Genomic DNA, 21,784 nt, shown 5'->3' on the forward strand with positions numbered 1-21,784 from the left:
AGCAGGGAGCGCCTCTCTTTCACTTCCAGGTGCAGTCTGCCGTGGTCCAGTCACATTTCAACACGAACTGCTTTCGGCCTAATAAATGCGCATGCGCACAACAGCTGACCCCTCCGGTTTCTGCGTGCAATGCCACGTTAGTAGCGGTCCGCACAAAATACCAGCTACTCTCCCAACGTCAAACAGGGACAAAGACCAAAAGCTAAGACCAATTTCTCCGCTGAACCTTAGCCGACCGTGTCTGCAGCTCTCGTCTCTCTGTCCGTAAGAATACTCGACGGTAACTATGTTGAAGTTTTTCCTGTTCTGCACACTGGCTGTGGCCAGCAGGGCTGAGATCGCTGAGGAAGAAGATGTCCTGGTGCTGAAGAAAAGTAACATCGACGAGGCTCTGAAAGCTCACCCGAACATCTTGGTTGAATTCTGTAAGTAAAAATAGCTCCTAAATCCTACCAGCTAACGCTAGCTGGCCCCTAGCGGGCTCACCGGTCCCCGGCTAGCTAAGTTAGCTAAATGAAGCCTCGGTTAGTGTTAGCATTAAACTTTGACACTTCTGACAAGTTGCTGCTGTTAGAGGCTAACTTTCTGATGGTCTGCACAGTTTTGCACCCATGCGTGAAGCTATTTCACATAGTTTCCCACCAGCTATTTCACCGTAGTTCAAGCTGTGTGGAAATGGACGCGGTATTGTTTATCAGACGGCGTTTTCTCTTTGTCAGACTGTTTCTCATCACATTTGACTAGCTAGCATCGAGTCTCTTCGGAGTAAAACGTTATACGGACTCTGACGAGGCTGTAAAACCTGCAGCACAACCTAGGTTGTTTTACGACTGTCGTTAATCTCACTACAACGTTTGTTTAGCCAAATTATTACTTTAACCTGGTTAACATATATGTTTTATAACTCCAGGATGTTGAAGCAGTTCATCATATTGCATATGGAGAAATCTGCTAGTGTGAACATGATCACATTTGCCGTCGGGATGATGCAGTAATATCAGTATAATAAACACCAGAAGTGAAAGGAGAAGGTGAATCAGTACAGTGCGGAGTTGTTGAGTTTCGATTGACTGCCGTGGTTTCATATAATATTAAGTTTCATTTTTGAGCAGTCATTTAACCTGTAATTTTCATGCAAATTTTGCATTGAAGTAATTAAGGATTAATTTATGTGTTGTAACGCAAGCTGTAATGATCCACTTCTCCATAGCCTGCAGGCCCATCCCGCTACACTTTAGTGAGATTGTTGACCTGCTCAGATATTATGTGACTGATCCGTGGACCAGTCAGAGGTGGCGGAGGAGAAGACTCTCCAATGAGCTCTCCAGTGAGCTCGGGATGGGAGGGATGAAGGCTTTGTTGGCCCACGTATTTCTCAGCTGGGCGGGATCTCTGTGGAGATGTGGAGCTAGGTTGACGTGTACTTTACAAAAGTTCATCTATGCGTTTATATTGACTAGAAGTGGAACGAGGAAGTTTTGTTATTTGTCAAGACCATAGGTGATGCAATGCAGATCATAATATCTGACGTGTCATCCCTGATTAGGTGATTATTTGTTGAGTGGTTGCTGTCAGACTTTTGAACTTACAATTGGACACCATGGCTTAGAAATTATTAACACGTGAAGCCACAGTAGAAATTAAATTATCCCACATATTTGTGGCAATCTACTCCGGCCACTATGATATGTTTCCACAAACTCCAAAGGAGTTCCCTTAGAGTTCAAACTATTCCTTTTAAAAAGGTCACAAACTAACTTAAATAAAAATTGTCCTGAAACATAATAATGTAGGGCTGCAACAGTGTGTGTGTGTATATTATTGTTTAGTTTTTAAAATGTCAGAAAATTATGTAAAAGGTCCATTACAAGTTCTCAAATTGCTTGTTTTGTCTGACCAACAGTCTAAAGGTAAGTTACAATGAAATAAAATGGAGAAAATAGCTCAATAACACAAACGATAATAACTTATAAAAATAGTTGTCAATAAATTCTCTGTCAATCGACCATCAGTTGATCAAGCAATTGTTTCCATATCAATATATGCTGCTCTGCTTTGTATGAGCAGGACTTTGTCTTGGACAAGAGCTAAGACAGTTATGTTGTGTTTTTTGGTGGGTGATTATTATTTTAAAAAGAACTTTAGTCATTTATTCTATAAAAATAAAATAAAATCTGGTTAGCAATACACAAATGCAAAGAATTCAGTTGCATAGATTGAAAGTTTTTCGGCTGTTCAGGCAAATGAGGAAATGTGAAGACATCTGTTTGAGCTGTTGTGATGGACATTAAGCAGTGTTTCTTACAGAGTTTGAGTATCCATTATTACAATAGCTTGTCGCAGCTCTGTCTTTGCCATGTTGCCGTTTTGTTTCCCAACAATATTATAAGATAAAATCGAACTCTATTCACCCTGATAGACATTTTTGTGCCAAAAGTTATCACCTCTGTACATCAGGTTTACTTAAACAGTGCAAAACTCTGTATGTGCCTGGCTAAATCTCCTCCCGACACTCCTACAGATGCCCCATGGTGTGGTCACTGCAAGGCCCTGGCTCCAGAGTACGCCAAGGCTGCCGGTATGCTGAAGGCCGAGGGTTCAGGGATCCGCCTGGGTAAGGTGGACGCCACAGAGGAGACCGAACTGGCCCAAGAGTATGGCGTCCGCGGATACCCCACCATCAAGTTCTTCAAGGGTGGAGAGAAAGAGGCACCTAAAGAGTACTCTGGTGAGCATTCATGTGATTTATAAGTAATTACATCAGATACTGTAGATGACTCAAAAGTTTAAGGCAGTGTGGGAAATTAATCTGATTTTATATACTGCAGGTAGGTGTTTCTTTGTGTTATACTGAGATTTTTTTTTTTTGTTTCTTTTTTTTCTTTCCACAAACTGACATAATCTTGAGTAACACCTGTCATAGTTAAGCGAGTGGATATCATGTCATAATAAAATTTTATTAAATGCTTCCTGAATAGTAAAAAGAGTCAGATCAGGCAGCCAGAGCAAGGCCCTATTGCCTTTCTTCATTCTGGTAATATGATCTGCACAGCAGCATAAACAGGCAGTCAGCCAATCAGCTTTCAACAGCATGACTGAGACAGAAAGTGGGTTGGGTCTCCCCTGCACGTTCCTCTCATGCTGACACTGAGTCCGGCCTCTCAGCCTGGTAGTGAGATGTGCAGTTCTTCACGTCGCCTCTTCTTTGTGGCCCAGCTGGATTTGGAAAGGGAGGGGAGAATAAGTTGGGAAGTCCTTTTTTTTTTTTTTTTTTTGGTTTTGAAATGACCACTCTTGATTCCAGCCCAGCTTCTAGAAACACCCTATTCTCGTCTCCCATGCACTGCCTTAAATCTCATAGTACTAGTCTGCACTAAGACTACATGCGGTATCACTTCATCAATGTGTGATTGCTACTGTGTTGCATCACTGGTTCAGTCTGACAGCCAGGTCTGTCTTAAGTCCAGTTTAATTGCAACAGGCTTATTCCAAATAAAGGTAAATGTGTTGCTGCAGCTTCAAAGACTTGGAATGATTGTTAAATGTAATTTTAACGATAAAGTCAGAAACAAATGAGCTGAAGTTGTAGGAGCTGTGATCCCCAGAAATACAGAAGTGGTCTGGTTCTGCTTTACCACTGTCTCTCACACCAGTACATTTATGAATCTTTTGAGTTCACTACAATAGAGGCAGTGCAAAATTTACTTAAACATCTGTTCCCCTCAGACACTATAGAATTTGAATTTGAGGTCAGCTGTCTCCAACTGTCTGAGAAAAGATGTTGTCACTTTCACTCTGTTCAAATACAGAAAAGTTTTTCCTGCCTTCTTAATATGGACGGTGGCTGTCAGCTGAGCACCTTTTCCATGCTTGAATAAACCTGTTGAGGTTTAGTCTTTCAGCCGTGGATTTCGGCAGGTCACATGCTGTCTTTGTGCACCGAAGTGTTGAAGTTGTTGTGTTTTGTTGTCTTACAGCTGGCAGGCAGGCAGAAGACATCGTCAGCTGGCTGAAGAAGCGCACAGGCCCAGCTGTTGCCACCCTGGCAGGAGTCACTGAGGCAGAGTCTCTGATCGCTGACAACGAGGTGGCGGTCATCGGATTCTTTAAGGTGCGATTCTGATCTCAACGACTAAAATACAAATTAAGATTCACTAATATTGCTCATACACTCATGATCAGGTTCCTGGATGGTCTATGTAATAAAATCACTTTCCCATATACCTATATCATCAATATGTCATCTCTAAAGCTCAATAAATGCTTTTTAGTCTAACCCAGAAGTTCATTAGTTAGACACAATGTTCCTGGCATCATCTTTGTCAGTACACTTTGATGTCATTATAAGCTTTCCAAGTGTCTCAAAAGCCACACTGTTGTAAATGTTTAAAAGTTTTGATCACAGGGGATCACTTACACAGTGCTTTATCTAAAGGAAGGTTGTCATGTGTGTCTGTAGGATGCTGAGTCCGCTGGTGCCAAGGCCTACGAAAAAGCAGCTGAAGCAATAGACGACATTCCCTTCGCCATGACCTCTGACGATGCTGTTTACTCCAAGTTTGAGGTGTCCAAGGACAGTGTCGTCCTCTTCAAGAAGGTGACTTCAAGTTCTTCTTCACTGCTCTAAAATAATTCATTTTGTAACTAGATGTCATTGCGGTGACACATCTGTGTATATTCATTCATCATTTGGACAAACTGTGGTTACAGGACATCTCCCAAATCTACAGGTTACAAATTGAATGACTTGATTATTTTAAGTACTTACTCACTGACAGGTGTAATCAAAATATATTGTAAATAGGTTATTTGTGGCCTCGCATCAGGCTTTTGAGACACACCTCTCACATGTGTAAGTGCTCACAGGCGAGACTGCTGAAGACACTCCAGTGTATTTGATCTACTCTTCAGAAATGCGATGCTGTTGACCTCACAGTATCCGCTCTCCATTGCTAATCTTGGCTTGTCTGAGGTCCTTCAATATTTCTTCTGACGTGTGGCTGCCTTTGGGCCTCCTGCTAGACCTTTTCGGTGTATGACCTCAGCATGCTGAGCTCATGGTGATGAATGGTAAAAAGCTGTTTAAGGTGGTGGTACTTCCTTCAAGTAGCCTCATTGGCTACGAGCAGATGAGGAATGAATGACAGCTGCATGCATTTCAACTCTTCCTCCATATTGTTGAAATTTACACGAACTCTGGGATTTCTTTTTAAAAGGAGGTCATGTTCGTCTCATACCACATTATTGACGGTGCAGTTTCTTAGGTCAGAGATCAATGAGGTTTCTTATCAGCAAAACTGTATCTGTCAGTGTGTGGATTTATCAAATTAGGTCAACGTCCAGCGTGTCTGTCAATAAAAATTAAGCAACCGGGTAATTTTTTTTTTTTTTTTTTTTTTTTGCATTTCCCTTAGTCATTCGTTCAGTTTTTTTTTTAACATAAAACTGGTAAAATGTGTCATGCTGACAATGAAGTGCATTTACTAAAATTGGACCACATCTCAGTTTTGTATTCTTGTAAGAAGTTCAAAAGTGTGTGACGCTCTTAAATGTCCTTCTGAAATGCAAACGCTGATTGATTTAATTGCAGTGCAATGAATGAAAAGTCTTCACAGTTGAAATGCTCACAAAAAATATATTGGATCAATTCTAATTACAATATACACTATCGATCAAAAAGTTAATCAGTGTTTTTAAAATCAAAAAGCAACACACATTTGGAAATGCAACTATAAAATAAAATGCATGTTTAATTACTCACAGGTGATTCAGTTTGCAGCAACACACTGAACGTGCCAGTGTGTGGAGCAATGTAAACGTTTTGTACTCTGGACTGTTCTAAGGTGCTATTTTATTGTAGTCCATTCACTTTATTTCGCTAATTGTTTTATGCAGATGACTTATGTTATGTACTTCCTTGTTCAGTTTTGAGCATTCATTTCAGTTTCATTTTTAACATTCATGCCTCATTTGTATTTGTTTTTGTTTTTTTAAATTTTTATAGTTGGTAGTATATCAATAAATAATAATTATAATAAATAAAATAATAATTTGAAGCAGCCCTATTTGCTTCAGCAAGAAACTGCAAACTCTAAATATATCAGTGCGTTGAGTTATTGATGATTATTTTTCGTGTTGGCACATGCTCCATCCTCCTGCTGCTATTGTCTGGTCTCTGATTCATGTTTGTAACTTGACTCTGATGAAAACACCGCTGACATGTGGGCTCCTTGCCCGCACTTAAGCGAACCCTCTCAAAGCAGGGGCTCAATGTTAATAAACAGCTGGCATTTTTCACTTGTTTATTGCAACGGGTGTTTGGGGCTTAAGTTTGACAGCCTCAGTCAGTATATGCACGTCTGACAGCAAGCCACCAGCCAAATGTCCTTCCTATTGTGTACCAGTAAGAGCTACTTGGCACAGCTGTACCACAGCTATTCTTAACACTCAATAAAAGTCAGTTTGGTCTTCTGGCTCTTTCGTTACCAGGGGATTTTAAAATGGTCTGTCTGGTAAATCTATGTTTGGTGTTCACAGGCAGACTAGATGGGACACCAGCTGCGTGAATAATACTTGTATCCATCTTTTTTTTTTTTATTATTTGTTTTTTCTGTTTACAGTTTGATGAGGGACGCAATACCTTTGATGGAGAGCTGACCAAAGAAAAACTCCTGGCTTTTGTCAAGGCCAACCAGCTGCCCCTGGTCATTGAGTTCACTGAGCAGGTAATTATGCACAGCAACGTGACCATTTATATCTCTTTTCCCCACTCCATCCTACTGTCCACGACAACAAGCAGTTCAAGTCTAAATGTGATCCCTATATGTGAAACCTGTATATGTCCATTTCCTGCAGACTGCCCCTAAAATCTTCGGTGGAGAGATCAAGTCCCACATCCTCATGTTTCTGCCCAAAACCGCCTCAGACTTCCAGGACAAAATGGACCAGTTTAAGAAAGCTGCAGAGGGATTCAAGGGTCAGGTAGGTGAACTGTCTGAACTGAGACATGCCGATCTTCAACCTGCTAGCGGGGCCGTAAATTCAGTTTCCTATATCAGTCAAATGTGATACATGTACGTTCTGTATACATTACACACACCTTTGAATCCGAGGCTTTGCTCAGCCGGGATATTTCAAAATCAAACACTGACTTCTTTCATCTCCCCTGTCCAGATCCTGTTCATTTTCATCGACAGCGACGTGGACGATAACCAGCGCATCCTGGAGTTCTTCGGCCTAAAGAAAGAGGAGTGCCCCGCCATCCGCCTCATCACCCTGGAGGACGAGATGACCAAATACAAGCCCAGTAGCGACGCCATCACCACAGAGAGCATCACTGAATTCTGCAAACAGTTCACTGAGGGCAAACTGAAGGTGAGGGCAGGAGTGGTTGGTTATAACACATGTAAGCTATAGATACACCTATACATCCATAATGGTGCTTAGTTAGGTTTGAGTTCATTTTAGACTTGGTGGACATTTTTTTGGATGGCCACAACTAATTAAATCCTTAATCCTGTTAATGCCATGGTCTGTCTGAGCTATACACTTGAGAATGTGCTGTAAAAACAAGACTATGAGATTAACATGTCTGTGGTGAACACCTGTAACAGACCTCTGTCACAGTTAAGCATTATGTATCTCACATCTCAACTGCCTTCTCTCACAGCCCCACCTCATGAGCCAGGACATCCCCGAGGACTGGGACAAAACCCCCGTCAAGGTTTTGGTCGGCAAGAACTTCGAGGAGGTCGCTTTCAATCCCGCTAAGAACGTCTTTGTGGAATTCTGTAAGAGCTTCCTCTTGATTCGTCATGATTTATCCTGTATACGTTTTTGTTATGACCAGAGAGTCAGCAGATGTTTCAGTTTAAATGGCATGAAAACACCATTGTTTATAATCTTCAGGTTGAGGTGGTAAAGGGGTTCACCTGTTTCAGAGCTATTTCCTGGCAGTCAAGCGTCGTTGCTCATAAGTGGTAGATTTGGCAAAGACTTGAGCTTCAGTGTCTGAAATCTAACACTTGCCCTTCCTTACTTTGCCCTCGCTGAGCCATTTTCAAATACCTAAGAGTTGATGCCTCACTCTGACCGTCACCGCCCACAAATTAATTTGTTACCTGACCCCGATGCTGAAAACATCCGGTTAAATATAGCTGCTGGATTATTTTTGTAGTGATCCACATCCAAATTTGCACTATTTTTGGAGGAATTTTCCATTGCTGGCAGTTTAAATACAGCTTACGGCCAGTCATGCACAGCAGGGTAGGCCCGTATTCCCTGACAGGTGACAGGGGAGCTTTCTAGCCAGTCAAAGGGGAGCGAGGCCATGAAGTTGAGGTTGCACGTGACATGCTCAGTGTGTCCCTGGTGTGGGGGCTGAGCAAAACTTGGAAGAGACTCAGCAGCCAGACTTTTCTCTGGTCTCTGTTTAATCTCGGCTGAGATTGACACTAAAATGAGAATAGCTGGTCCACCTTGAAGTTCAGTCCACCTTAAGTGAGCCTGGTCAGGTTAGGCTAGCCCATTGTCGCTAACTTCGGGGCTAACCCCCTTCACTTTTCCAGCAGTTGGGGGAAACAACAGACGAGACTTTTCTGACACATTGTAGTCTGTACTGTACATTAACTGCCAGACTGACAACTTACTGCTGACATTTTCCTCTGCTCTGCTTGCATTCACCATCACTTTTCCACCACTCGCTCAACCACAGACTCGCTATGCACACACATTATGCACTGCCCTATTCCTTAAAGGAGTTACGCTACTCTTACAACAGTACTTTTCACGTAGATGTCTTTTGAGGAATGACTAGAGGGAGGATGACTCAAAACAATTCCACTGCAGATGTAGGGTGTTATCGTGCTCACACAGTGTGAAAGCGAAAATCATTAGTAGCCCATTGATATAAATGATTGTGTGAAATTTTAGCAGTAGTGGTTATAGTTTTGCAGTGGCGGTGCACCGCTGCAGAATGAATACAGGAGAAATGCTGATGTTAGCTAAAGCTTAGATGATTTTTTAATATATTGTGGTCTTATTTTGTTATAATTTAGCTCTAAACATTTAACAAACATAACTTGTACATGGACAGTAGTGATGCGTGGATTGCATTTATACTGTATCAGCGGGCACTGCAGTTAATCTGCAGGTCGAGTCATAAAAATGAACATTCTGATTAATTGTGGATGGGTCACAGGTGGTGAAATAATACATCAATAATAAGAAAAAATATGAATTACATTTTCTAAAATGTGAAAATGGCAGAGCTGCAGAGCAGAGCTGTGTTCCGCTGCTGCTCAGCTTCATTTTTCGTCAGGCACGAATTACTGACTCACACCTAAGCAAACTAACAAATATACAGACACTAACAACAATTATCTCTACACTTATACAAGAGAGATTGCCGGAGAAATTGGTACACTTAGCATGCTACAATCTTTCTAGACTGCATGGCTTATCAGGAGCAGAAACAAACCGCTGCAGACATAGAACATAAATATGAAACTGTATTGCAAAGGCACAGTTCACCATGGAAACATTTACAATTACTGAAAGCAGCATCTCTAATCTTTAAAGTAAATCATGAAAGAAAACACACATCAACAGGGGCAGATTTAGTGATTTGGGGGCCCATGCAAAAAGAGAAGTAACATTTTGATTTTGGGTTGGTTTACATTCACTTTGAGACGGTTAAAATTGTTTATCTGGTTCTGTGACGGTGATGGAAAAAATTACTCTGGAGCTGTGAGCTATATGATGTATAGTGATGTACACATGTCTGAAATCCGACACCCCATCTTACTTTAATGGTTAAACAAAAACACACAGCATGGTATTGCAGTTAAATGCTCTGTATATTTTGTCTGTAATGATACAACACTTAACCTCTTTTCTCTTTGTTTGTTATATTCCAGATGCACCTTGGTGTGGACACTGCAAACAGCTGACTCCCATCTGGGAAAAGCTGGGGGAGAAGTACAAGGATAGCGGAGACATCGTCATCGCAAAGATGGACTCCACAGCCAATGAGATCGAGGCAGTCAAAGTCCACAGCTTCCCCACTCTTAAATTCTTCCCTGCGGGAGATGAGCACCAGGTGAGATCTCGATCATTGAGTATTAGTTTTCTTTCTACTAATGTTTTCTTGCTTTAATTACTGGACAGAAAACAGAAAGAGATTAAATATCACATCTTCTAATCTGATCATGGCTCTTTTGTAAATATCTCCATCTGTGTTGACTGATCGTAATCCATCCGTCTCCCCTCCACCCGTAATTATCGGGTTTGCTTTCTTATTCATTACATGCCTTTGCAGTTGTGAGCCACAGTGATCTGGGTGGTTATTTGGATCCAAAATCATTGCCATAGGGCCCTCCAAAGTATCATTAGTGCCTCTTGATTTAGCAGCGTTAAACACGTGTAGAAACCTGAGCCTGCTGGCCTTGTAAGTTTCTGCACCATTCTGTTGGTGTTTGGTTCTTTAAAGATTCCTGCTGGATGACATCACTTACTTTGAGATTCTGTGCTCAGACCTGCACCTGCCTCGCTCCACAGTGCTACTTTATCGACCAGACATTCTCGTGCCAGCCTTCAGTTCAGCAATCTTACATGAGCGGTGTATTTATTGGGGCTACCCCGTGGTAAGTCTAAGGCTTAGCCCGTGACCCTAGTTAGACGAAGCATGCAGGAAGACTGGGGGTGCTTAAGAAAGGATGGAGCTGAGTGGCAGGTCATTATGGCTGGATTAAGTAACTAAAAATTAAAATGGTAGCTTTGCAAATGTCCTTTGATTGTCCTTTGCTAAAATAAGGTTGCATGTGAAATCAACACGCCACCGACTTCTTGCTGAATCACTGCTAATACATCACATCTGGGCAATTTACTGGCATCATTTGGAGACTGAGTGCCAAAGGTTATTGGCTACATTTAAAATGGCACAGTGAGGGTCAAAGGCTTAGGGTTATTTTTTGCTTTTGCAGTGTTTGCATAGTATAGACCTTTTTCGGGTTGGGGATGAGACACAGTCTTGTGCATTTACCAGAAATAAAATCTCATCAACAGGTGATTGATTACAACGGGGAGAGAACACTGGAAGGCTTCACCAAGTTCCTGGAGAGTGGCGGAAAGGATGGCGGTGCCCCTGCAGGGGACGAGGACGACGATCTAGACGCAGAGGTAGGATTTGTCTCCACTGAGAGACACAGCTACGCACTTTAGACTATAGCAAGCAGCACAATTACAGCATAGTTGTAGCCTTTATATGATCTTTATTTCGACTGTTCTTTTATCAGCTGCAAAGGAAAAGTAGTGTCTGGGGTGTGCCTTTTTTCAAAACAAAAAAAAAAATTACTTTGCTCAGAAAAATCCCATCATACACATGTCTGAATAGTTCACTAAATTTCCTTAGTCTGCTTTGATAGATGCAGCAGGACTATCTGCTTGTTATTTGATGTATAGGCCCGAGGCTCCTCGTATATTTTCCACTGGAGGCAAACCTTCTCTGAAGTCCAAAGGGAAACAGGAAATAGCAATGACCAATATGAGAACAAAAGCTGCTGCAGTGAAAGTTAGGACATATAGCCTTTTCCAGAGAGTTAATCAGTGTTTTTAGAATTTAATTTCATCACTCAAACATTACACATCATTTGTTATTACAGTAAAGCTGAAGGTTTTGAAATAGAAAATGTACTGACAGTATGCAATCAAAACCTTGCCATAAAGTATATCTACTGACATAGGGGTGTTTTTCTATAACCTGTGCATAATTATTCTTAATGATTTGAAAGATCAGGTTTAGGTGCATACGTATGTTTCTGATTGAACCTTTAGTGCTTTTTGGAGGCATATTCAGCATCTTGTCTGAAGCCTTGCAGAATAGATTCTCTGGACAAATTCCCATCTGGAGTTTAGATTGTAACCTTAGAACAGACCCACTTGGCTTTTTTTTTTTTTTTTTTTTTTTTTGAGAGGGGACATGACAGAACAAAAGACAGCATTGTATTGTCTCTGGATTTAATAGCTATTTGAGGAAAACATCTTGAGGCACATTTCCTACACTTACTCTAAGGTGGACCAAAGGTGCAGAGAAGGCAAGTTCTCCCATATCTTACTGACTCTGCTGGATCCGGTGCACACTATTGTGGCTCCTCTTTACGCACAGCTTTCAACCCCACTATTGTCACCACACCCCCTTCTCAGAAGTCTAATTACAGCACAGCCGACTGCTGTCCACTAATATCTTTTGCAGCTGTTGTAGCTGTTTACTAGGCTTTGCCTGGAGACCTGAGCCTCCAGATAAAAGCAGCACGTGCAGCGCTGCAGTCAACATTAGTGCCTTCCTGTATCTCATACATCTCTTCACCACACCTGTCCTCAGACTAGACATAAAGGAATGGCCGTGCGAGACGAAGATGTCATCTTTAGCCTATGCTTAGCCGTGGTTGTGACAGTGTTGATTACATGATGAGTGATGAATGATTTGATTAGTTCAGACTGTTTTTAGTTGAATGTGTGTCACAACCTCATAATTTATTTTTTTACTAATGATGCATACTTTTAACTGACATTTTCATGACTTAATTCCACCATAAAAACATGCAGCTTGCAGGTCTACTTTAGGATCCATTTATTATCAACTAGCATGCTTGGCAGATTGAAGAGATTATGTCTTAATTAACAACCCTCTCCTCCTCTGCTCTTCAGGATTTGGACGATGTTGAAGATGGACAGGACGATGACTCTGACATTGAGGATGGAGGTGATGACGATGGACATGACGAGTTGTAAGAGCTGGCAGAGGAGAGAAAAGGAGAGAGGAGACAAGTCCCGCCCCAACCCTTCCAACCAGTCACCATCACCACCTTCACTTCCTTGTGGACCTTCCCTGTCCTGTGAACATTAATACTTCCCCTTTAACTGCCTCTCAGTCAGTCAGCCGGCCTGCTAGCCGGCCCGCCAGTTAGTCAGTCAGTCAGTCAGTCAGTCAGTCCATCAATGGTGTGGCAGGGCCTTTTTGCCAGCCACATCTCCAACCTCGCAACTTCTGGCCAGACTGGTCTTGTCCCACCTGGGGGGACTCTGTGGAACAGTGCACCACCTCTATGGGAGACCTCAATGCCTTCTCTACAAAGCTCCACATCAGCTGTTTGCCTTGTATATTTTAAACCAAATGTAAAAATGGCATTGAGATCCAGTTTTCAAAATGTTTGTTTTTTCCAGCTGAATTTGCTCCCCTCCTCTTTAAAAAAAAGCCTTGCCATTGATCAGTGTGGGTATGAGCTAAATGAGTGTTGTAACCTGTATTTGTAGGTAAGGGGGGGCTGCCAATGTTCTTCTCCCTCTTGTAGGAATCCAGAGGACCAGGGTTTTGCGTGGCGGTTTTGTAAGGACTGATCTCTCAGGGGACAAGGGGCCATCCTATAGATGTGTTTTTATTTTGCAAGTCTTCACTAAAATAAACTCCACAGAGCTTGTCCAGTGTAGCACAAAAGGCCCCCCAACTGTAGCTGAGACCAATTTCTTCCTTTCTTTCGGGTGGGGGGGATAAAGAGTCTATTTTCTTTCATTTTCTTCATTCCCAAACAATTTCTCCTCTTTACAGCACGGCTACTGACTATTTTCTAAAAGGAACAAAGGTTAACTTTTTTTTGGGAAGATCCTCTATTTTATTTAATTGCTTTCACTATGAGTTTTTTGTTTTGTTTTTCTTTTTAATTTAGGACTTGTCATTTTTAATGATGTACCATTGTGCCCAGCTGTAGCCAGTTGGCCTTGTTGGGGCAGAGTTGGCCCTTGGAACACACTCTCAGACTCAGGACAGTTTTTGGAGCCAGTCCTGATAGGTCGCACTGCATTCATGCCTAATCAGAGATTCATTGTGGTTATAAAGCAGACAGAGATTTGGTACATTTAAGATAGGTCTGAGAGAAGTGTCTGTTCTATCTGAAGCGGGGAGGGAACAGTTGCACAGCCCCACCCCTCACCCATACTGTACCTCCATCCCTCTTGGCTCTAACAAACACCCTTGTTGCCACAGCGGTGTATGAGTGTGTGATTGCATTGTGTGCTGTGTGAATGATGTACAAATTGCTGTGTGGTGAGTGGAATGACTAGTTCATATTTTTGGTGGTCAGTGAACAGGAGAATGAATGTATTGTGTGATTGTTGTACTGGGTTTTTTGGCAGGGAGGGGAGGCTTGAGTAGAGCAAGGTGATGGGTTTGACAGCTGTACAGCGGTGGGGGAAACTTAACAAAGCATTCCATCATATCCAAATTGATGTGGAAAACGTGAAATGGTGGCCAATAAACAAAAAAACTATAAAAACACATTTGTCTTCAGTTCTGTTGATTTGTGTTGAAGTAAATTCAAAATTTATACCTGTATTGTTCCACACATGAACCTTAGTGGGGAAGATGTCACTACGCTCGTTCACTAATCAGAATTTATGAGGATGAATAAAAACCAAAAGAATGAAGAATCTACCTGTGACACTCAAACAGTGTAGCACCAGTTAGAGACCAATGAACTCTCAACATCTATGTCCAAACTGGCTCAACAATTACTCTGAGCAGAGTAACTATCAAGTGGCATCTTAAAAAACAACAGCAAGCAACGAGCAACAGATACTCACATCCAGTGGTGGAATGTAACATAACTACATGTACTTGAGTACTGTATCTGTACTTCACTTGCAAATTTCCATTTTATGCAATGTTATACTTCTATTCCACTACACTTCAGAAGGAAATATTTAACTTTTTATTCTAGTACATATTAAGATGCTAAGTGTAAAACCTAACATATATATATATATATGTAATAAAACAGGATAAGCATTATAGATAATAGATGAGTAAAACATGTCAGTTTATGAAATAAGATACATATTGATAGATCAAACTACCCAACAGTACATATAAAATGTCAAATGTCACGACATTAAAATGCTGCCATGTTATTGCATTAGTCATGGTATCCCAATAATAAATATGTATACTGTATGTATATACACACAATAATGTGACACTATGAATGGTGCCATTTTGCATAATGAGTACTTTTACTTTTGACACTTCAACTTCATTTTACTATTTATGTACTTTTACCAAATATACCACTTAGTGAAGTATTTTTAACTGTTGTATTGATACTTTTACGTAAAATATCTCAATACTTTTCCCACCACTGTTGTATTATCTATTAATGTACACCAAAAGGAAGGTCTCTAAATCCACATTGTTGTAAAAGTTAAATATGAGTCTAAAAATACCTGCTGTGTGAGGTTTCCCCCCACCCCCATGTTTCACGCTCCCCCCGCCCACGCAGGGTTGCTAAAACCCCCAAATTCTCAGAACAAATACAGAAGGCATGACCTCAGTATCCTCAACGGAAGCAACAAAACCGTTTCCAACATTTTTTTTTCACACTCTTGACTTGTTTTGTGGGACGTGACAATGAAAATAAGATGAAACTAACTATTTGAAACTAACTGGAACTAACTATATCAGGAAATTGTGAAAAATGACCTTTTTTTTTAGCCAAAACTCAAAACCCCCCAAAATTCAATTCATCGTGATAATAAACAGAGAAAATCTTCACATTTGAGAAGCTGGAAAGAATTTTTGAATGAAACAGAACTTAAGACAATGAATCTGTTGCTAAATAATCATCTGTGAATCAACTAATAGATTAATCAAGGGTTTTTTTTCAGTAAAAATGGCAGTATTTATAAAGCATACACTACTCTGTCACTCAGAGAAAGGATTACGTAAACTAATGTCATGTGGAAATGATCATTACCCATCCTGTGTCACACATAAGTGATTAAGATAGTGTATGACTGTGAAGACAGCAGCCTTTCTAGATTGTTTATGTCAGTGTCATTGCAGTTAATGGTCAGCAGCCTTCACATGACATCTCACCCCTGCATTCCCCTGCAGTTGGCAGCAACACACTCCAGCAGTAAACCACTTTTATCCTCTATGGTGTTTACTAGAAACCTCCAGCCTCCCCCTACCTCTCTGCTGCTGGGATGTCACCACTATCTTGAGTGGGCAGCATCTGGGTATGTGGGATTGAAAACAGAGCCAGAGGTTACTGGCTGAACTTGGCTTGTGACAGACTTAGTGGGAGGGCCCTGACCCGAGAGGGCGACTCATCTTCCAAATCTCGCCACTGAGATCTGTGAGGTGTCACATCCTAAAATAGCCTGACAGAGAGTATAAAGGATCCACAGGGAGGCCTGGTCTTCAGAGGAACAGCATCACAGTTGACACACTAGACAGACAGCTGGAGAGCCACACTGAGAGGAACTACTTGATCTCTCTGCAGGAAGAAAGAAGAATCTGCTCTCATTTTTGTTAATTGTTGTAATCTTGTTGCTGGAATTCACCAGTTTTTCTGCAAGAACTAAGAAGTCTGACCAGGATGAAGTACTACGAGTGCCCCGTTTCCAAGAGCATGAGAATCAAGGCTTACACTGAGGACTGTGGCGTCCCAGTCAGCTGCAAGAGCTCCTCTTCTTCTCTGAAGCCCATCCGCAATGTGCACTTCCCCAATGACATCGTTTTCCAGGACTATGTCCGACACGGCGAGTTGGAGAGGATTGGACTTTTCATCCGAGCCAGAAGAGTCAGCCTGGACACCATCTACCACTCTGGTGAGATACCATGAAACATTCTGATCTGGGAAATGCTTATGCAGTTAAAGATCTTACTCTTAAACTACAAATATTATTGTTTGCTGCTGCTGAGGCTGAATTCTCACTGCTCTTTCTGTGCAGGCATGGCTGCCATCCACGAGGCCGTCCTGTCGGGGAACCTGGAGTGTGTGAAGCTGCTGGTCAACTACGGAGCAGATATCCACCAGAGAGACGAGGAGGGATGGACCCCACTGCACATGGCCTGCAGCGACGGCTTCCCACATATTGCACGGTGAGCATCTAGTCCCACACAAACCAGTCAAAGCTCTATTTCAGTTTAAAGCCAACACTGTGGGGAAACAAAGGTTTGCTGCTGTTTATTCTACTTTCTCTCAAAACGTAGCCAGTAGGAGGTATGACATTACATGTTGACACTTTGAAAGCACATACCAACACACACATGCATTGGCTCCATAGCTCTCATATGCCACAGAGGTAAGAGAAGCTGGAGGATATGCTGCATTCTTGCACCTCACTGACCTCCCTGACGCTGAAGTATGGCAGAAACTCGCATTGAGTTTACCAATGTGGCAAACCAGCAAGATTCAATCTCTTTTACTAAGCCAGGTTATGTTGTTTGTTTCTTTCAGCTACCTTCTCTCGCTGGGCGCTGACCCTGAGCTCGAGAACGACTGCGGGGAGAGGCCAGCTGACCTCATCGACCCGGAGAACCAGGAGCTGCTGGAGCTCTTCGGCGTAGCTGTCGATGACTGAGAACACCTGGCTTTTGAAGCCGCACACTCATTTCAAACCTACTGCCCAGTTGACTGTTTCTGACTGCAGAAATGGACAGAAAAGGCCACGTCAATCCAGCATCCTGATTTTGTGAGCGGCCTCGTTTCTGGAGGTCGAGGACTGTGGATGTCTGGCGGAAGGAGGGCTGGCAGAGCTGGTTGAGTGGAGTTGTCTCCAGCTTAACAGATTTACAGCCTCAGATCTTTTTTACACTGCAGTGAATTGAATGAAACATTTGATTTTCAGCTGTTGATTTTATGTGGCATGTCGCTGGAATTAGGAGGACTTCTGTATGTTGTGAAACTTGAAATTGTTGCTGCTCAGGTCATTAGCACCTCTGTATGAGGTCAGGCAAAGTGTAAACAGGTTTGTGTTGACCAGCTTATTAGCAAATTTGCTTACAGTCAATCAGAAGTTATAAACCCAGTGTTTTTTTATTCTTGCCTCCTGATAACATTTAGGTATCTGTATTAATTTGTTGTTTGTATATTATTTTTATACTGTTTTTTTAAAATAAAGTTATTAGAAAATAGTTTTCAGTTTGTCTACCATTTCCTTCATTTTACAGCAGTTGAAGATCAAAACTGATCAAAGCACTGCAATGAACATGGTACCATCTAAAAGATGAAGATAGTCAAAACCAACACATTCAGTCTACAACCTTTATTGGGGTCATCATGACCTATCGGCAAAATGTGTTGGTTTCAGAATGTTGATCCTCAAAAGGATCTCTAAAGCAAAAGCTTTTGGTACAGAACATATAACAGTGTCAAAATCATGCAGTTTACCAGGACCAGCTATGTTTTGTTGATAGCAGGACTGCTAAAAATGTAGTAATAGTAATTAATTTTTTTTTTATTTCAACGTGTAAAGTGAGAGATCACTCTTAATGTCAAACCCACAGAGAAATGTCACCCAGTTCTGCATTTCACCTCATCCTCTTAGCCTCTTTTAACTTTTTTTTTCCTATCAACCTTGTCTCCAGCAGCAGGCGACTGTTTTCAACAAAAAAAGCTCCACAAACCCACTAAATGCTACCTACTCAGCACCAAACAGGTCACAAAGTTAGCAAATAGCTGGTGAAACTAGTGAGCATTTAGCAGCTAAAAATACAGATATTTTGCTCTGGTTTTAGTTTTTCAGTTGGTGGAGATCAAAACAAAGCTGTAAAGATAAATCAGGTGGACAGAAACGTGACTATGACTAATGCCAGTGTTGCTCTGTGTCCACTGGATGTGTAAACGTGTTTGCCAACACGTTGCCCTAACTTTATAAGGTGAAAATATGTCAATGTCGTGTCTTCACCTTGTTCTGCTGGTCCAGAATGGCCAAAAACAATCAATAAATATAACTTTAAAGTTATAATTTCTGAATAGAAATATATGCCAAAAGGAATAAACATATAAACATCTCCAATCCCATTTCGATGGAAAGTTTTAGCTCTGATATAAACTACCTTCTTGTGCCTCTTGAGAGTCATTACTGGAAACACAAAACAATCGGGTTAATCTCATCAAGAGGGATTAAAGTCAGAATCAGTGAGCAGCACACTGAAATTCAGGTCATATGCTTCAAAACCACCAGCACAGAGCTGCATGCAATCAACCACACTGATGAAACACTGTCACTCACATGCATCATGAAAAGCAAGAGGCATACACTACAAGTTATATGTTATTTTTTTAATTTATTTAATCAGTAATTCTGTTGACAGAATATGTTCTGTGTCCACTGAATTAGATGAGAAGTAGAAGTAAAAAAAAAAAACATAGTTATTTACAGCTGATACAAAAACAACATCCATGAAGAGGCCTGTGTAAGCGCTCCTTTCTCTCTGAGTCTCTGTGGGTGCACAGCTGCACCACCGCCTCCACAGCTTCATTCTTTGAACTTCCACTCCTGTCGGCACATGGGGCACTGCTGCTGCACCTGCTGTGAGTTCAGCCATTTCAAGATGCAGTGCATGTGGAAACAGTGGGAGCACTGACCCCAGACCAGCGGGCAGTCGTCCCCAGGCACTTTACCTGCAGAACAAGTTTAATATTGAAACTCACACTCAAGAGAGGGTGGTGTTGTGTTTGAGATGTCTTATTTCAGTGTAATGTGAGAGATAAAGGATGTTAACCATTAATATGAGATTCATAAGGCGTTGTTAGGGACGATCGTTTTGGGCTTCAGCCTCTAATATTTTGAATATATTTGGTCCTGGTGTTTACATGTAACAGAGTGGAACTCTGCGTCAGAGGGATGGGGAGCAAGTTACATTGAGCTGCTGCCTCCAGTGTTTCAAAGTTTTCTCCACATTTCAGCTCTGAGATTGGTCGACTGCAGAGAATGCAAAAAGACAAAGTTTGCATGGCTTTGATTAGCAGAGGTCTCTCCAAAGTCACAAATCCACTTTAGTTTTGCCTTCTCTGTAGTATTTCCCATCTAGTCCACTGAAATGTTGGTCAACATACAACTATTAGTTTGCTTCAGAGCAGGCAGGTCTGTAAAAGGTTGGATTATTGTCTGAATCTTACTAATTAATGTCACGTGTCATTGAACAGGCCTGTAATACTGAGGTTCTGTTTGTTGCCTACGAGCGGCTGTGTTTTAACTCTTTCTTTGAGTTTATTAAATCCCCGCAGCATCTCACAGCAGCTGAAATGATAAATGCGTCTTTACGTTAAGAGCAGTTCTGTGCGCATTTACGCACGAGGCACAAGCAGCTGTAACTTCTTTAATGATATAAATCTCCCAACACGCTGACAGAATTGATCAGGATTTAACGGTAATGATAAGTGTTCTTCTACACACCTGATATTTTTATTTTAAGTAGCTAAAAGTCCAAACTCTGTTTCCTCCCCTATCTTTTTTTTAGTTTTTCTGCTTGCTTCAGTGATATTATTGCGCACACAAAAGTGTTTCCATATACTGAACAAAATGTCAAATTGTTAAAGAAGTAACTTTTTATTGTACCTTAAGTTTCAGTAGTTGTTGCCTGATTGGACACATCTCTCATTACACACACACATGAATTTCATTACTGTGTTTTGAGACTTGACGGGCAGTTCTTCATGGAGGTGAACTTCTTCATTCCACAGATACACCTGGACCAACTGCTCCATATAAAATGGGACAGTTTCCCCATTTCCCTTGTATAAATATAAGATGTTCTGTAGTGTAAAGTCAGGCTCTAGACTTCATTGTGTATCTTTACAGCAAAACTGCATATTCAATAAATAAAATGTTTTTTAAGTCATTCTGATTCTGCATCATTTCAAATACTGACTCCTGCCCAGTTCTTCACAATGCTGAAGTTAAGGGAAACATAATTAATGATATTTAGCAGCTGATTCTGTTTCTGCCCCCCCCCCTTTCCATTCAGACCACATTAGACCAGGTTCATATCAAAAACCACTATAAACTGTCAAATCTGGACTAGTCTATCTAATCTAGTGGTTTTTGATATGAACCTGGCCTGAATGGGAAAAAGCTGTGAAATCGCCCATTTTTGTTCTGTTTTCATAAGCAAAATACAGGTCTCATAAATCTGAAAGTGGGTTCAAACAGGCTTTTTGCTACGATGTCTAACTAAATATAACTAAATATTATTTTTATGTTTCCATTCCCTCGGAATCAGAAGCCAACTTCAGCGTCGTCATTTCGTTATCATTGTTATTTATACGACTTAATCTTTCAGAAAATGACCACTGAAAACTTTAAGAGAATTAGTTACTGTTTGAAAGCATTACTGAATGTTTTACCACAATACTGATTGTATATTTTAGTTAATCTCTTTACTTTAGGGATGTTTGCATCATTCTAATGCTGATATGCTTACATTGGTCTAGAAAACAGCACTGAACAGCTGCTGCAGACACATAATACACAACACTTTGTCAGCTGTACCATCTTTAGCATTAACAGTTATCCATGAAGCTTTAAGGCTGGCTTGGTTACTCACAGTCTGGGCAGCAGCCATTGAACGGCATCCTGCAGATCCCACAGTTTTCATCATTGGCCACCCACAACCAGGACGCCACTCCGCTCCAATGCCGGATCTTCACCTTCATCCTCTGAGTCTGACAGGAGCACAAAACATTCATCATCACACATAAGTTAGCATGTGAGCTAACTTACTGTTGACAACCAACTTCTGCAGTTAACTAACTGTTTAGAGATATTAGTTCACTTACTGGGCGGCCTCTCCTTCAGATATCCAACACGAGTTACGTTTTGATGTTTCTTTGTAAACAACAAATCATTTTATGTCTAGTTTGATGTTAGAAGTCAACAACTAGCAGCTTATGCTTTACCAGCCCGGGAGAAACGCTCCTTTTTCTTCTTCTTCTATTGGAAT

General features: G+C 41.2%; 3 protein-coding genes across 3 annotated transcripts; 2 read left to right on the forward strand and 1 right to left on the reverse strand.

The window, feature by feature from the left end:
* The first annotated feature begins 95 nt into the window (after positions 1–95).
* Positions 96–14,329, forward strand: p4hb (prolyl 4-hydroxylase, beta polypeptide). Its single transcript, XM_067584299.1, has 11 exons — positions 96–425; positions 2,522–2,728; positions 3,978–4,111; positions 4,460–4,597; positions 6,621–6,725; positions 6,856–6,981; positions 7,174–7,374; positions 7,670–7,790; positions 9,918–10,099; positions 11,065–11,178; positions 12,706–14,329. Exons 1-11 carry the CDS (start codon positions 287–289, stop codon positions 12,787–12,789), a joined length of 1,551 nt encoding a protein of 516 aa, XP_067440400.1. The 5' UTR covers positions 96–286; the 3' UTR covers positions 12,790–14,329.
* Positions 14,330–16,235: 1,906 nt separating this feature from the next.
* ppp1r27b (protein phosphatase 1, regulatory subunit 27b) lies at positions 16,236–17,971 on the forward strand. Its single transcript, XM_067584300.1, has 3 exons — positions 16,236–16,662; positions 16,786–16,936; positions 17,295–17,971. Exons 1-3 carry the CDS (start codon positions 16,431–16,433, stop codon positions 17,416–17,418), a joined length of 507 nt encoding a protein of 168 aa, XP_067440401.1. The 5' UTR covers positions 16,236–16,430; the 3' UTR covers positions 17,419–17,971.
* A 1,135-nt stretch (positions 17,972–19,106) lies between these two features.
* On the reverse strand, positions 19,107–21,782 carry anapc11 (APC11 anaphase promoting complex subunit 11 homolog (yeast)). Its single transcript, XM_067584301.1, has 3 exons — positions 21,621–21,782; positions 21,389–21,506; positions 19,107–19,463 (listed from the first exon to the last, which is right to left on the reverse strand). Exons 2-3 carry the CDS (start codon positions 21,495–21,497, stop codon positions 19,318–19,320), a joined length of 255 nt encoding a protein of 84 aa, XP_067440402.1. The 5' UTR covers positions 21,498–21,506; positions 21,621–21,782; the 3' UTR covers positions 19,107–19,317.
* Between the last annotated feature and the right edge of the window lie 2 nt (positions 21,783–21,784).

This window comes from Thunnus thynnus, chromosome 3 (genome assembly GCF_963924715.1).
Source record: "Thunnus thynnus chromosome 3, fThuThy2.1, whole genome shotgun sequence".
In the NCBI taxonomy this organism is placed as follows: Eukaryota; Metazoa; Chordata; class Actinopteri; order Scombriformes; family Scombridae; genus Thunnus; species Thunnus thynnus.